Source organism: Erpetoichthys calabaricus, chromosome 14 (assembly GCF_900747795.2).
Source record: "Erpetoichthys calabaricus chromosome 14, fErpCal1.3, whole genome shotgun sequence".
NCBI classification, from domain to species: Eukaryota; Metazoa; Chordata; class Cladistia; order Polypteriformes; family Polypteridae; genus Erpetoichthys; species Erpetoichthys calabaricus.
In genome coordinates, this window is record NC_041407.2 from 35,857,951 (window position 1) to 35,873,328 (window position 15,378).

The following is a 15,378-nucleotide window of genomic DNA, read 5'->3' on the forward strand; positions in this document are numbered from 1 at the left end:
TACAACATCTTGTGGATTTTAAGTACCCGAAAAACTATCCAGAATTCTTTGCAGTGTCCCATAAATACTGTTAAACACTTCCTCGTAAGAATCTAGTTCATAGGCATCAACGAAATTTAAGGGGTGTCTTATTTCTGTATTATTAAACGTCGGTCTGTTGATCTGATGAAAAATGCTCTGATTGTCAGCACTAGAGACAGTAGAGGGACCAGTCATAACTGTTACACCTGAAGTAGAAGTGGTTGATGGTTTAGAAACAGCAGAACCACCGGACATAACTGGCATGACTGAGGAGGTTGAAGGGATAGCTAGAAATGGCAGTGCAACAGGGGCTGAGGAAACAGTGACTGAAACAGATGGGTTAGCTACAGCAGAGAGGACCGATGGGAATACTGAAACAGGGGGCAAGACTGAAGCAGAAGGGTTAGCTATAGATGGTGTCACAGGTGGCTGGGGGGGCGACCCGGTCAGGACGCCCCGGAAGACTGGAGGAGGGCTTACGCCTCCCCCAGACCACGTGGGGGCGACCCCCAGGGGGTGCGCAGCTGGCACTCCCGCCACACTGGGGAGTGATGGCAGAAGATTGTCGGGAGGCACCTGGAACACATCTGGGTGATTATAAAAGGGGCCGTCTCCCTCCGTTCAGGGGGAGATTCAGATGTAAGAGAAGGAAGGACAAGGTCTTGGAGGAGGCAATGGGGCGGCCTGAAGGAAAAGGCATTGGAGAGTTGGCCTGGACTTTGGGGACGTTAGGGGTTTGTGGTGCACTTCATTCTTGTAAATAATATACAATAAACATGTTGTGGGTGATTTAAACATGTTCGCCTGTCTGTGTCCGGGCCAAGTTCCACAATGGACATACTGAAGCAGAGGGATCAGAGGTGTTCGCTACAGGGACTGAGGCATTAGATACAGCAGAAGGAACAGAGGGGTTAGCTACAGATGGGAATACTGAAACAGAGGTTTTAGCTACAGGGACTGAAGCAGAGGGGACAGAAGGGTTAGATACAACAGAGGGACCAGAAGGGTTAGATACAGCAGAAGGAACAGAGGGGTTAGCTACAGATGAGAATACTGAAACAGAGGTGTTGGCTACAGGGACTGATGCAGAGGGGGCTGAAGAAACAGTGACTGAAGATACAGTGACTGGAGCAGAGGGATTAGCTACAAACGGCATGAACAGAGCAGAGGATGCAGTTACTGAGACAGAAGTAGAGGGTACAAAAGGTATAACTAAAATGTATGTAACCAAAGGGGTAGCTGAGACTGGTGTAACCATACTGTGAGAGACAAAAGCGTTCCGGGTGGTTGGAACTAAAGGCTGAGCATTTGCAGAACCCATGGTGTTTGTTAAACCATGACCCATTTGAGCATTCACATTTTCGGTCAAAGACTGCTGAACCCTTTCTAACAAATTATTTAATGTTAGCATTTCATCGGGGGTGGCTACTGGACGCAGGGTTTCTAAAAGGCTGTCAAGCTGGTCAAAGTCAATGGGAGTGGTAACAGGTGAAGGAACTCTCATGGTAGCTATTATATTATTCATTTGGGTCATGATTTGATTTTGCCAATTAATATATTCCAATTCATTAAAATATCGGGGAGGCGGAGTAGGCATTTTTGGGGGTCGAATAAAGTAACTAAGTTCATTCACCATATCATGCAATAACCCAACATTTTGAGAACCACTCCCAGTGCAAGTCCTCACTTGAATGCCTTTTCCTGCTTTTAACTTTGCAACTCATATTGTATGCCATTATTTGGGGAACAAGTTTTCTAAAATAGCGTATAATAAAATAACCTTTTCACGTAAATCTGGAGAAAGGGGTAAAAGGTCTGGTAAGGCACTTTGAAAATCCAGCAGAACTCGGTCGATTTCAGCCTTCAGCTTGGCAGTCTTAGCCCTGGCATCAATTCTTTCAGATTCGCTGACTATTTGGGTGAGAAATCCGGGTGATGATATAAACTGTGGTGAATCCCTGCGTATCTGAGTCAGTAATCCTGGTGACGAAGGTTCTGAAAAAACAAACAAGACTAAGTTTTCTTTAAAAAGAAACATTTGCAGTGCTCTTGCACAATTAGTTCAACTTACCAGGCTGCGTGAAAGAGATGTTCAATAATAGACTGTCCAAGGGCCTTTGCGCCAATTCTAGAGGCTGACTGGAACCTTCGGAAGAATAATCACTCTTCGGAAATGTTGAAGTTTCTGTTAAAAATTATATATTCAACTCCTAATGCCTTATTTTTCATACACCTGAACCCTCAAGTGAAAGTAGTACTTACGGGGCTCTGGAGACGCTTTAGTTTTTTTTGTCTGAGACACGATTTTTAGTCTCAAAAAGACAATCTGTGGTAGAGATTAGTTTCTGCAGCTGCGTGCTTGTTAGATGTAAAGAAGAAAACAGTTTGGCCTTCGATTCTTCTACAGTTAAAATATATAGTAATAAGTTTGCATGTATTCACAAAGAAATTTCCATCAAAAATGTAATAAGTCTGAATCTACTTATAAAGTAATAAATTTGTACGTGCTTATAAACAAAATTTTCAATTTAAAAGTAATAGAATTGACTCACTTTTTGAGCAACCAACCTTCTGAAATAAGAAAAATACTTCATTTATAAACTCTGAACGTTGCAACTAGGTACAGTTTTTTCATTTAAAAATTAGAAAACCCACCTCCTGGTGAGAGGGTTCTTGGATATTGCTCTTCATCGCTGGAACTATCTGATTTGAAAACGGATTTATAAAAGACAATCATTTCAACAGTTTGAAGAGAGACGATCGTTAACAGAACATATTTCGATAATCTACACTTTCCAACAACCACAACAGTATTTTTTCCATTGTGGAAGAAAAAAGCGAAATCGCCTACCTTTTGGAAAGATCACCGAGGCACTTGTATGCTGAAAAAAGTTAATGTGTCGATAGATGGTAATGCAGAGCTCTTTATGCTGCCCGTCTTGCTGTCCCAGCCTTGGAAGGGTGGAGCGAAACACCCTGTACGTTTGGGAGAAAGCTCATAGGTGAAAAGTTGCTGCTGTTCCTCCTCTACTTGGCGGGGCCCCTTTGTAGTGGCAAAGAATCCTCATATGTTCGACCCCGTCTGTAAGTGCACTATCTACACAATAGGAAAAAGCTCCCCGTTATGTTTAATTTGTTTTACCAAGAGATTGTTGTGCTAAACGTAGACGTTTTAATAACTTTTCTTACAATCTTTTAAAGTTGGTTGTGTATTTTGGTATATAAGAGAGATTCGTTAGTACGAAATAGTTCATCTAATAACTTTGTTTTCAGATCAGCTGAAAGTAAAATGTCTTTTTGACATTTAGCCATATTTTTTTAAAAAGGATGTTAGGGCTTTTCTTAATTTAAAAAGATAAATGCAGACAGGATAAGTACACATTTCAATACAACTGTAATATTTTATTAATTTTAGAAAGATACACATACTTTCTTAATTTATTCAAACTAGTGAGTGGGGACTTATGAGATTTAAAGGATAACTCTATTTTTTATTTCTTTTGAGTTTTGGCTATCTTTAATGTTTAATTGTATGATTATAAAATGTTGAATGTATGTAAGTCTACCCATTCCCCCTCCCCATTCCCCCAACCTCTCATAAAACAGAACAGACCATGTTTTGTTTGATCATCCCTTTGACAAGTTAGGGTCAAGCAAGGGCTTATGGTTATCAAGCAATGGCTTAAGGTCATCAATCATCCGTTTGACAGTTCCTTTCTGATAGTACTACTAAAACATTTAAGCAAATGGTTATTTATTTTTAAAAAAACTTTCTCTTTTATTTTTGAGATTGCCTTTGCAAGTAGTAAGATCATCATACACATACTCTTCAGACTGTGGAAGGAAGCTGAAAACAATGATAGCATCTGCTTAGAAATGAAATCCTACTCAAACTCTTCTGTATATACTTTGCTCTGTGAACATGCCCACTTGCAATTATGTCTTTTTTGACAATAATCAACCTATTTGCCAATAATCTGGTGGTTCCTCACATCTCAAAATATGGTACCATTGTTGGAGATGCTTTAAGGTTAAGATACTAATGTCAGGTGTCCAATATAAACATTTATTCCAGATGTCCATATCCCATAGATTATTTAAATCATCGAAAAAACACTTGGTATCCAGACATTTTGGATCATTTGAACAATTTTGTCTTAATCAGAATCTTACTGTACTACTTCTCATTTAAATATCCATCTATCCATCCATTATCCAACCCGCTATATCCTATCTGCAGGGTCACGGGGGTCTGCTGGAGCCAATCCCAGTCAACACCAGGCGCAAGGCAGGAAACAAACCCCGGGCAGGACGCCAGCCCACTACAGGGCGCGCACATGCACACACACACACACACACACCAATCACACACTAGGGACAATTTAGAATCGCCAATCCACCTAACCTGCATGTCTTTGGACTGTGGGAAGAAACCGGAGTACCCGGAGGAAACCCACACAGACACGGGGAGAACATGCAAACTCCACGCAGGGAGGAACCGGGAAGCGAACCCAGGTCTCCAGCGCCACCCACTGCACCACCGTGATGCCTCATTTAAATATGCAAGTTAGAAATTTTATTAAAATAAATCTGACCAACTTTGTTAATCTTACACCAGTTTTTAATCTTGGGCCTGTATTATCGATCAGTGATGATACAATAGACACCATCTGTATACTAAATTGTTCTCAAAGAGTGCACATTTACACAATGTAAAACAATATTGGGAATAGGGATGCTTTAATAAGAATTTCAGGTAATGAATCAAACTCCTTACTGATCTGTATGAAGTACTGTACATCAGCTATAAAACTGAACATCCCACAGAATTAACTTGATAAAGTCAAGTGAAGTTGGGGAGCAAGCAATGGTGCAGTGCGTTGCCGCACCCACTACATGATGAAACAGCTCGGTATCACGGTTGGTGACCCCTCAGGCAAACACGAGGTCCAGTCCCACCCTCCGGAAAAGACCCTTTATCTGCCGCAGCCAGGTGTTACATGGGTGGCCCCTTGGCCTGGTCCAGCCACTCGGGTCCCCAACAATGAGGATCTTACGAGCCGGATCACCCTCGGGGAAATGCGCCACATGGCCGTAGTGCTGTAACTGACATTCCCTCACAATGCTGTTAATGTGCCTCATTCGGGACTCCATGAGCATCCACTCATTTGACACAAAGTCAAACCAATGGTACCCAAGGATTTTCCGGAGGGACATAGTACCAAAGGAGTCCAGTCTTCGTCTCAGGTCACTGGATAGCATCCATGTCTCGCAACCATATAGCAAGACAGGAAGAACCAGGACTCTGAAGACTTGGACCTTCGTCCTTTTGCATCGATATCGGGAGCGCCACACACCCCTTTTCAGCGACCCCCATGCTCTCCCACTCCGTCTACTGACTTCATAGGAAGAGTCACCAGAGACATGAATGTCACTGCCTAGGTAAGTAAACCTCTCGACAAGGTCGACACTCTCTCCGCAGACAGACACACTGCTAATGGCTGTGCCCAAGAGGTCATTAAAGGCCTGGATCTTGGTATTTATCCAGGACACTCGCAAGCCCAGACAATCAGACTCCTCACTCAGTCTCTTGAGCGCCCCGATCAGAGCCTCCATTGACTCTGCGAAGATCACAGCATCGTCAGCAAAGTCAAGATCTGTGAATTTTTCTTCACCATCAGATGCCCCACAGCCGCTGGACCCCACTACCTTGCCCAACACCTAGTCCATACAAGCATTGAACAGAGTAGGAACAAGAACACACCCCTGACGAACCCCAGAATCAACTGGAAAAAACGCAGAGGTCCTGCCTCCACTCTGCACAGCACTCACAGTACCAGTGTACAGGCCAGCCATGATATCCAGCAACCTTGAGGGGATCCCGCGAACCCTTAGGATGTCCCAGGGCAGCTTGATCAACTGAGTCTAACGCTTTGTGAAAATCGTTAAAGGCCGCAAAGAAACTCTTCTGATATTCGTGTTTGGGCTCCATGAGAACCCTCAGTGCCAGGATGCGGTCGATAGTAGACTTCTTAGGTGTAAAACCAGACTGTTCTGGTCGCTAGTAGGTGAGCAAGTGATCATGGATCCTATTGAGGACGACCCTAGCAAGAACCTTACTCGGCACCGAGAGCAGTGTTATCCCCCTGTAGTTGCTGCAATCCAGGCGATCACCCTTCCCTTTCCAGATAGGGACAACAAGTCCCGTTTTCCAATCAGTTAGGATGATGCTAGTCTCCTAAATGGATGCAAAGATTGCTTGCAATGCCAGGAGGACAGCTTTACCACCAGCCTGGAGAAGTTCACCCCTATTACCACAGATCCCTGTAGCCTTTTCCCCCCTCAGCTGGTTCACCACCTGTGCAATCTTAGTGAGATTGGGTTGTTCACAGCTAATTGGAGGATCAGCCTCAAGAACCATGGACCCAGAGATATCCAACGTCCTAGCCGGAGGATCAGCTTTGAACAACCGCTCAAAGTAGCCAGCCCAGCGGGTGACAACTGCAGTGTCATCCGTGAGGACCATTCCATCAGCTGTCCTGACTGGGACTCTCCGAGGAACAGATTCAGATGTGCATAATGGTTCGATTCCTCTGTAAGCAGGGCATGGGTCGCTAGACCACAGATGCTGTGTCACTTGCTCACAGATTCCTGTAACAAACGGCTCTTTATCTGCCCACAGAGCCCTCGCAGCCGTCCTTCTCAGTTCCCGGTACAGACCAGAGTTGCCATTGAGCCGTGCGCTGCGACTCCTCTCGATGATATCCAGGGTGCCCTGCGAGATGAAACACCTTCTTCTGGGAAAGATAAAGATTATAAATTGATTGATAAAGATTACCCAAAATATATCCAGGCCAACTCTTTAATTGTTAACAATGTCATTAAGCACCTCCTTCACTTGGTCATATTTTGGTGACGAATGAAACAAAACGTTACATTTCAAATACAATTTTGCAAAGTCTCCCCTGAAATTAATTTCATGGGTAACTTAGCAACTTTGAAAATTGATAAAATGAGATTTCATATGGGTTTTTAAGTTTTTTTGGGGTGGAAAACAAGAAATATTAAGAGATTCATTCCATGAAGATTTGCCCTATTTTAAGAAAAGTTGTTGCTCCATAGTTTTCAAAAAATGTAAAAATGTTCATTTGTATGGTTGAGTGATGGCCAAAAATAATAATAATAATAAAAAAAAATGTTTCCCCTCCCCATAAACTTGCTTCAAAGATGGTGACCATCATAATTCTTTGCATTCATGAGACTTTGCCTTTGCAAGATGTCAAGTATTTCCTAACTTAATAAATATATTGAATGATTCATAGATTTTTCTCAGCTATCATGCTAGTCTTGCATGATATTTACCCAATATATCACAATAGTATAATATTTATCGATATTGAAATATATATTAATAAAGATAATGTACTGTATTATAAACTATTTGTTCAAAACAATCTTAATAATATTTTCAGACATTGTGATAAAAGCATTTGCCAAATGACATTATAATTAACTTTTACTGGATGCTACTTAAAATGTTTAAAATATGCAAAACTGCAAAAAACAAAATAATAATCACAGACAGATACTTTACTTCATTCCAATGACTTCAAGGATTTCAACTATGTAAACAGTACAGGCAAAACAGTACAAATAACAACAGAATACATCAAGTAAAACTTAAACAAATTCATGGCTATTCACAAAATGTGTGTTCTACTTGTAGTGCAGACAGAGTGATCACGTGCTTTTATTAACTTAGTATTCCAAAAACTGTCACAGGTTGTGGAACAGAAAAACAATCTTATTTACATTTTCAGGCTTGAATGATGCTCTGTCAAACCTCAGACATCAGCGCCTGAGGAGAAGCCTCTAATGTTCCGCCATGGTGGTTGGTTCACTTATTTCACAGTGTGAAGATCGGAGTATTACATTCTTATATACAGGTGCTGGTCATAAAATTAGAATATCATGACAAAGTTGATTTTTTTCAGTAATTCCATTCAAAAAGTGAAACTTGTATATTAGATTCATTCATTACACACAGACTGATGTATTTCAAATGTTTATTTCTTTTAAACCTTGGCGGTCTGATCCTCGGTTACAGAAGCTGGCTCTTGTCACCTCTCTGAAGGGGAAGGAGCCTGAGCTAGTGCGTGAGGTCGAGAGGTTCCGGCTAGATATAGTTGGAGTCACCTCGACGCACAGCTTGGACTCTGGAACCAATCTCCTTGAGAGGGGCTGGACTCTCTACCACTGTGGAGTTTCCCCCGGTGAGAGGCGCTGAGCGGGTGTGGGCATACTTATTGCCCCCCCCCGACTTGAAGCCTGTTCATTGGGTAGGCTCCCTCCACCTTAGGGTGGGGGGACGGGTGCTATCTGTTGTTTGTGCGTATGTGCCGAACAGCAGTTTGGAGTACCCACCCATTTTTGGTGTCCCGGGTTGGGGTGCTAGAGGGCATACCTTCTGGGGACTTCATCGTTCTGCTGGGAGACTTCAATGCTCATGTGGGCAATGACATTGAGACCTGGAAGATTGGGAGGAATGGCCCCCCCCGATCTGAACCCGAGCTGTGTTTTGTTATTGGACTTCTGTGCTCGTTGTCCATAACGAACACCATGTTCAAGCATAGGGGTGTTCATATGTGCACTTGACACCAGGACACCTTAGGCCTCAGTTTGATGAACGACACGACCACATGTCTTGGACACTCGGGTGAAGAGAGGGGCGGAGCTGTCAACTGATCACCACCTGGTGGTGAGTAGGCTTCAATAGTGTGGGAGGATGCCGGTCAGGCCTGGTAGGCCCAAACGTGTTGTGAGGGTCTGCTGGGAACGTCTGGCAGAGTCCCCTGTCAGAAGTAGCTTCAACTCCCACCTTTGGCAGAACTTTGACCACATCCCGAGGGAGGTAGGGGACATTGAGTCCAAATGGGCCATGTTCCTTACCTCTATTGTTGAGGCGGCTGACCGGAGCTGTGGCCGTAAGGTGGTCGGTGCCTGTTGTGGCAGCAATCCCTGAACCCGTTGGTGGACATTGGGATGCTGTCAAGCTGAAGAAGGAGTCCTACGGGACCTTTTTGTCCTGTGGGACTCTAGAGGCAGCTGATAGGTACCGGCAGGCCAAACGGAATGCGGCTTTGGTGGTTGCTAAGGCAAAAACTCTGGCGTGGGAGGAGTTTGGGGAGGCCATGGAGAACGACTTTCGGACGGCTTCAAGGATATTCTGGTCCACCATCCGGCGTCTCAGGAGGGGGAAGCAGTGCAGTGTCAACACTGTATATGGTGGGGATGGTGCACTGCTGAACTCGACTCAGGACGTTGTGGGTCGGTGGGGGGAGTACTTTGAAGACCTCTTCAATCCCACTAACATGCCTTCCAATGAGGAAGCAGAGCCTGGGGACTCGGAGGTGGGCTCCCCCATCTCTGGGACTGAGGTCACTGAGGTGGTCAAAAAACTCCTTGGTGGCAGGGCCCCGGGGGTGGATGAGATACGCCCGGAGTTCCTCAAGGCTCTGGATGTTGTAGGACTGTCTTGGTTGACACACCTCTGCAACATTGCATGGACATCAGGGATAATGCCTCTGGATTGGCAGACCGGGGTGGTGGTCCCCCTCTTTAAGAAGGGGGACCGGAGGGTGTGTTCCAACTACAGAGGGATCACACTCCTCAGCCTCCCTGGAAAAGTCTATTTGGGGGTCCTGGAGAGGAGGGTCCGTCGGATAGTCGAACTTCGGATTCAGGAAGAACAGTGGTTTTTGTCCTGGTCGTGGAACAGTGGACCAGCTCTACACCCTTAACAGGGTCCTGGAGGGTGCATGGGAGTTTGCCCAACCAGTCTACATGTGTTTTGTGGACTTGGAAAAGGCGTTCGACCGTGTCCCTCGGGGAATTCTGTGGCGGGTACTCTGAGAGTATGGGGTACTGGACCCCCTGATAAGGACTGTTCGGTCCCTGTACAATCTGTGTCAGAGCTTGGTCCGCATTGCTGGCAGTAACCCATTTCCAGTGAGAGTTGGACTCCGCCAGGGCTGCCGTTTGTCACCAATTCTGTTCATAACTTTTATGGACAGAATTTCTAGGCGCAACCAGGGTGTTGAGGGGGTCCGGTTTGGTGGACTCGAGATTGGGTCACTGCTTTTTGCAGATGATGTTGTCCTGTTTGCTTCATCAGGCTGTGATCTTCAGCTCTCTCTGGATTGGTTCGTAGCTGAGTGTGAATTGGCTGGGATGGGAATCAGCACCTCCAAATCCGAGACCATGGTCCTCAGCCGAAAAAGGGTGGAATGCCCTCTCAGGGTTGGGAGCAAGATCCTGCCCCAAGTGGAGGAGTTCAAGTATCTCGGGATCTTGTTCAAGGGTGAAGGAAGAATGGAGTGTGAGATCGACAGGCAGATCGGTGCGGCATCCGCAGTGATGCGGGCTCTGCATCTGTCTGTCGTGGTGAAAAAGGAGCTGAGCCGCAAGGCAAAGCTCTCAATTTACCAGTCGATCTATGTTCCTACCCTCACCTATGGTCATGAGCTATGGGTAGTGACCGAAATAATGAGATCGCGAATACAAGCGGCTGAAATGAGTTTCCTCCGCAGGGTGTCTGGGCTTTCCCTTAAAGATAGGGTGAGAAGCTCAGTCATCCAGGAGGGGCTCAGAGTAGAGCCGCTGCTCCACCGCATTGAGAGGAGTCAGATGAGGTGGCTCGGGCATCTGATCAGGATGCCTCCTAGACGCCTCCTTGGTGAGGTGTTCCGGGCACGTCCAACCGGGAGGAGGCCCCAGGGAAGACCCAGGACATGCTGGAGGGATCATGTCTCTCAGATGGCCTGGGAACGCCTTGGGATTCTCCTGGAAGAACTAGAAGAAGTGGCCGGGGAGAGGGAAGTCTGGACATCTCTGCTCAAGCTGCTGCTCCCGCGACCCGATCGCGGATAAGCGGCAGAGGATGGATGGATGGATGGATGAATGGAGGAGTGGAGGCGGAAGAAGAAAGGAAAGACAGAGAAATTAAGAGAGAAGAAGGGACAAAGCCTTATATTGGGAAGGGCTGTTTTTTGTGTGCTGTAAAGGCAAGAAAGAAAATAAAAATATCTGTGTGCTTCGGACTTGTGTTACTGTGCTTCTCTGTGTTGGGGTGTGTTCTATAAATGTCTCCAGAGCTGGAAGCTGTATCTCGATCATCATCTGCACTCTCGACACAACCGAGATAGAGCTTTCTGATCAGCTGCTGTATAGCTGTGATACCACACTTAGATACAATGGGTTAAAATACGCTGAGTGGTTGCCTAAGAGTAACAACACTAAAGCAGCTATGGTATTTGGAATAACTTGGCCATTCTGTGCACCATTATATTGTTACAGGTTGATTCTAATCAGGTGCTTTAAATTTATAAACGATATATGGTTAATTTCAGTGTGAATCTAAAAGAGGAATGGAAACCACACAGGAACAGCAGCACTGCTTTGACATTGGATGCGGCCAGTTTGCAAAACCAAACAAAAACGTGTAAGCAAGGGGTTGCTGCCATGACAATGTACTTGGCTTTATGCCAAGTTTAGTTTTTATACATCACGTTGTGAATGTGGAAACAGGCATACACAACATTTTTGTGCATACGCGCCATTTGTACGTGAGGCCCCAGATGTGTGTCAAGAGACGTAATTCTGACTGTTCTCTTATTAGTCAAGTTTTTTCTTGTTGTTTTGCAAGTTTGCTGAAGGTCTGAGGAAGTGTTGTTGCTGTTTGTTATTATACTTCCACATTTCCTGAACTCTTATAAAAGCTACAGTTCCAGTGCACTATCTATCTATCTATCTATCTATCTATCTATCTATCTATCTATCTATCTATCTATCTATCTATCTATCTATCTATCTATCTATCTATCTATCTATCTATCTATCTATCTATCTATCTATCTATCTATCTATCTATCTATCTATCTATCTACCTACCTACCTACCTACCTACCTACCTACCTACCTACCTACCTACCTACCTGCAATTTTGATAAGTCTGGTGTACAGACATTCCAGTTGCTAATATCTTCCTATCTCCTCTTCAACCTTTTCCTTTTGTTTACAACATATGTCCATCCTTAATACATATGAAGTTTAATTATCTCCAGCTATTTCAATTCATCCTCTATAATTACTCATTTTCCCTTTCGCCAACTCAGTAACCAGTGTCAACCTACACAGTTTATCATGTAAGGTGGCTGGCCACAATTTACCAATTGAGTCTGTGTGGCTAAGGGACCTGTTTTGTTACTTTAACAACCTCATTAATAAAATTTTTCTTGGGTGTCCAAAAATCCAAATTTTCAACACATTCAATTCTAATTCATCCATCATTACACATTGCACTTTGGAAACATAATATTAAGGATTTGATCCTTGGCACCAATTGTCATGTTTTTCTTCTTCAATAAGCACCCCCTAACCTCTCCTCTTTGGAAAGTTAAGTCTGAAATATCTGATTTTTGTGGTCTTGCATCTTTCCATTATTATTCTTTTTCTTCATTCTTTATTCACTTCATCCTTTCATTTTCCAGCATATGCTTTTGACATTAGTGACAATTACTTGGTTTGTACATTGTCAAACTGACACAAAGTATAACAGTCACTTTGTTTAGGTTTAGGTTTCTCATTGGTGTCTGCCACTTTCTTAAACTTTAGTTTAGAACTGCTTCCATGTTTCTTCTGATTTTGTGGTGTCCATGCCCTGCTTCTGTCTTAGAGTCTGGCAATGCTGTTTCTGTGGTGGGGGTTAATATTTTTCCTGTTGATTATGACACATTTGTTTTCTTTCTTTAATACTTTTTGTTTACTTGATATCTTTAATAAGGGTTTGAACAAAAAAGTATGCATAAAGGTTCAATCATGTTAACATCTTTTGTCTATGTTTCTTCAATAGGAAAATCCCTATACATTCACAGACTTTTTGAAAAACTACAGGAGAAAAAAAATGGAGCTGATTTGAAATGTATTAGACTGACTGAACCAAAAGTTAATGAAGACACAATAGTTCAGTCCTTATTGTCTGTGTTAAGTGCCTCCTCTAAGAAGAAACCAACGATTTTCCATTTTGATGTCACTTCTTCAGTGAGTAATCCTTAGCTGCCTTATGTAATCTAATGCATGTTTGTTTTGTGTTTCCCATGACTGAAAACCTATAAGAGTTCAAGCTGAGATCTGTTTTAAGGTAAATTTCCACTACTATATCAAAATGAATTTACCAGTTGCTAAGTACTCTCATGCACACATGCATGGCTGGCTTTTTGGAGTTACAAATCAACCTATTTACATGCCATTGAAGTTATTTTCTTAAAAATAATTTAAAACTAATGAAGTTTGTTTTTAGGTAAGGAAGTTAAACTTGCTATTCATGACATTGAAGATTGGCAATGTTGATTAGCATATACAAGGAATTTCAAAATGCTCTGTACATGTGACTCTTGGAGTGGTGGCTCTGGACTAAAGGATTGGGGCTGGTAACTGGAAGGATGCTAGTTCGAATCTGGGTAGTGACGGAATGCTACTCCGTTGGGCCCTTGAGCAAGGCCCTTAACCTGCAATTGCTCCAGGGATGCTGTACAAATAGCTGACCCTGCACTTTGACTCAAGAAAAAAAAAATTCTCCGGAGAGTAAGTCGGAGAATGTGAAAACTGACAAATTCCTAATACAAGAAATTGTATATGGTGATTAAAAGTCACTAAAATCAAAAATCACTAAAGAATCTTTAGATTACTATTACTTTTTTTAACAAGGTAACTATTAATAATATAAGTAGAAGTGAGACAGATTCAGGCATCTCTTGGCATCCTTGGTTATTTTGTACATTCTGTTTATCACTTTTTATTCTGTTACTATCAGTTAATTCCCTACTATTTCTACTGCAAGTAAAGCCTTTAACTAGGACTATGCATTAGGAACATTAAAAATAAAAATGACAGTTTGGTCAAATGTATTTTTCTGAACTGATTGAGCTGATTCCACCATTAACACTAGAATCCCTGAAGCCTACAAAAAACCTTGTAATCCTGGACCACCTTAAATTCCTTTGCACCTCTCCATTAGCGTCTTTTGTTTTGCAAATGTGTCAATCAGCAAAAGCAGCAAGCAGCCTGCTACCCCATCCCCCCACTGACGCAGCTCAACTTGGACAAAAAGTTCTCACGTTCAAGTCTGTTTATCTGGGTGTGAGGTGCCTAGAGTTGTATAGTAAATAATATATTGTTATTTGGAATACATGCATTTCATGTGTGTTCCGTGTCTACAATGATCTGGGTAAATGTAGGATGACAGGAAACACATACCTAACATAGAAACTTTTTTCATGTTATAGTACTAATGACAAAATTTTGACACAAAGTGTATAATCTGTGAAGACTGAAATCCAAATTTCAAATGCACACTTTCATTAAAGGTACAAGTATAACAAAACAATTGTGCTTTTATTCAAGAATATATCCGAAAGAAAAAGAAATTGGGTTAGGGTACAACACTGACACGACTGCTTGGGTGGTGCAGCGCTAAGAACTGCTGACTCACAATCAAGAGGTTGCACGTTCGATTCCAGCCACTTCCTAGATTTACCATTTTGAGTAGTGAGCTGCTCTTATTGTTACTATTATAGAATAAAAACATACATTTGATTTGAGTCTGTAACAGTCAGTGTAAATTTATGGTACTTGTAAAGGTTAGTGTTTTTTTATATTCAGTTTTATTCTCTCTGTTATGTTCACACTACCACCAATCTGACATTGCTGTTTTCAAATAAAGACTTGCTATAACAGAGGTGAACTCAGATGAAGATGAGGGTTCTACATTGGTGAAAGAGAATAGAAGCCCTCCCTGCCAGAAACATCCACTCCAATCTCAGTACATCTCATTCTCCAAAGGTAGAGACCACAGGTTTGCTGTCTTTTGCTCTTGGTTAACAAGTGCACCATTATGTTTAAATCCTCACTCCTACTCTGACCTCTGCCTTTATGAGGGGTTGAATTGGTTTAGAAATTTTCATACTAAGTGAACAATCTATCTGTTTCCATCCACTTTTAAGCACATTTTACTCATGGTTGTCTGTAGACGTATGTATTATATGTCTTGCTCTGCGAGACTACTAATCCTAGGTATTTATCCTAGGTATTCATCCTGATGTCATCCTTGCATTTGAAAGAGAAGTGTCTGAGAGTTTTCATGTTCTGTGGTTTGAACATTAATTAAAAAATACATTTTGCTCCTAAGACATTGTGTTTTGGTTCCAGCTAGGGAACTGTGTGGGAATTGTTAAAGCTTTTTTAAAATTAGAAGAGTTTTTGGCTTTTTTTTTTTTGCCCACACAGGAGTGTTTGGGAGAG

The 15,378-nt window shown here is 42.7% G+C and overlaps 1 protein-coding gene across 1 annotated transcript in view; it reads left to right on the forward strand.

Moving 5' to 3' along the window:
• LOC114664444 (E3 ubiquitin-protein ligase rnf213-alpha-like) overlaps positions 1-15,378 on the forward strand; it is a 282,755-nt gene that overhangs the window by 41,996 nt on the left and 225,381 nt on the right. Inside the window, exon 10 of the mRNA XM_051918957.1 lies at positions 12,932-13,119. Within this exon, the coding sequence (XP_051774917.1) occupies positions 12,932-13,119 (188 nt within the window). The remainder of the gene's footprint in view (positions 1-12,931; positions 13,120-15,378) is intronic.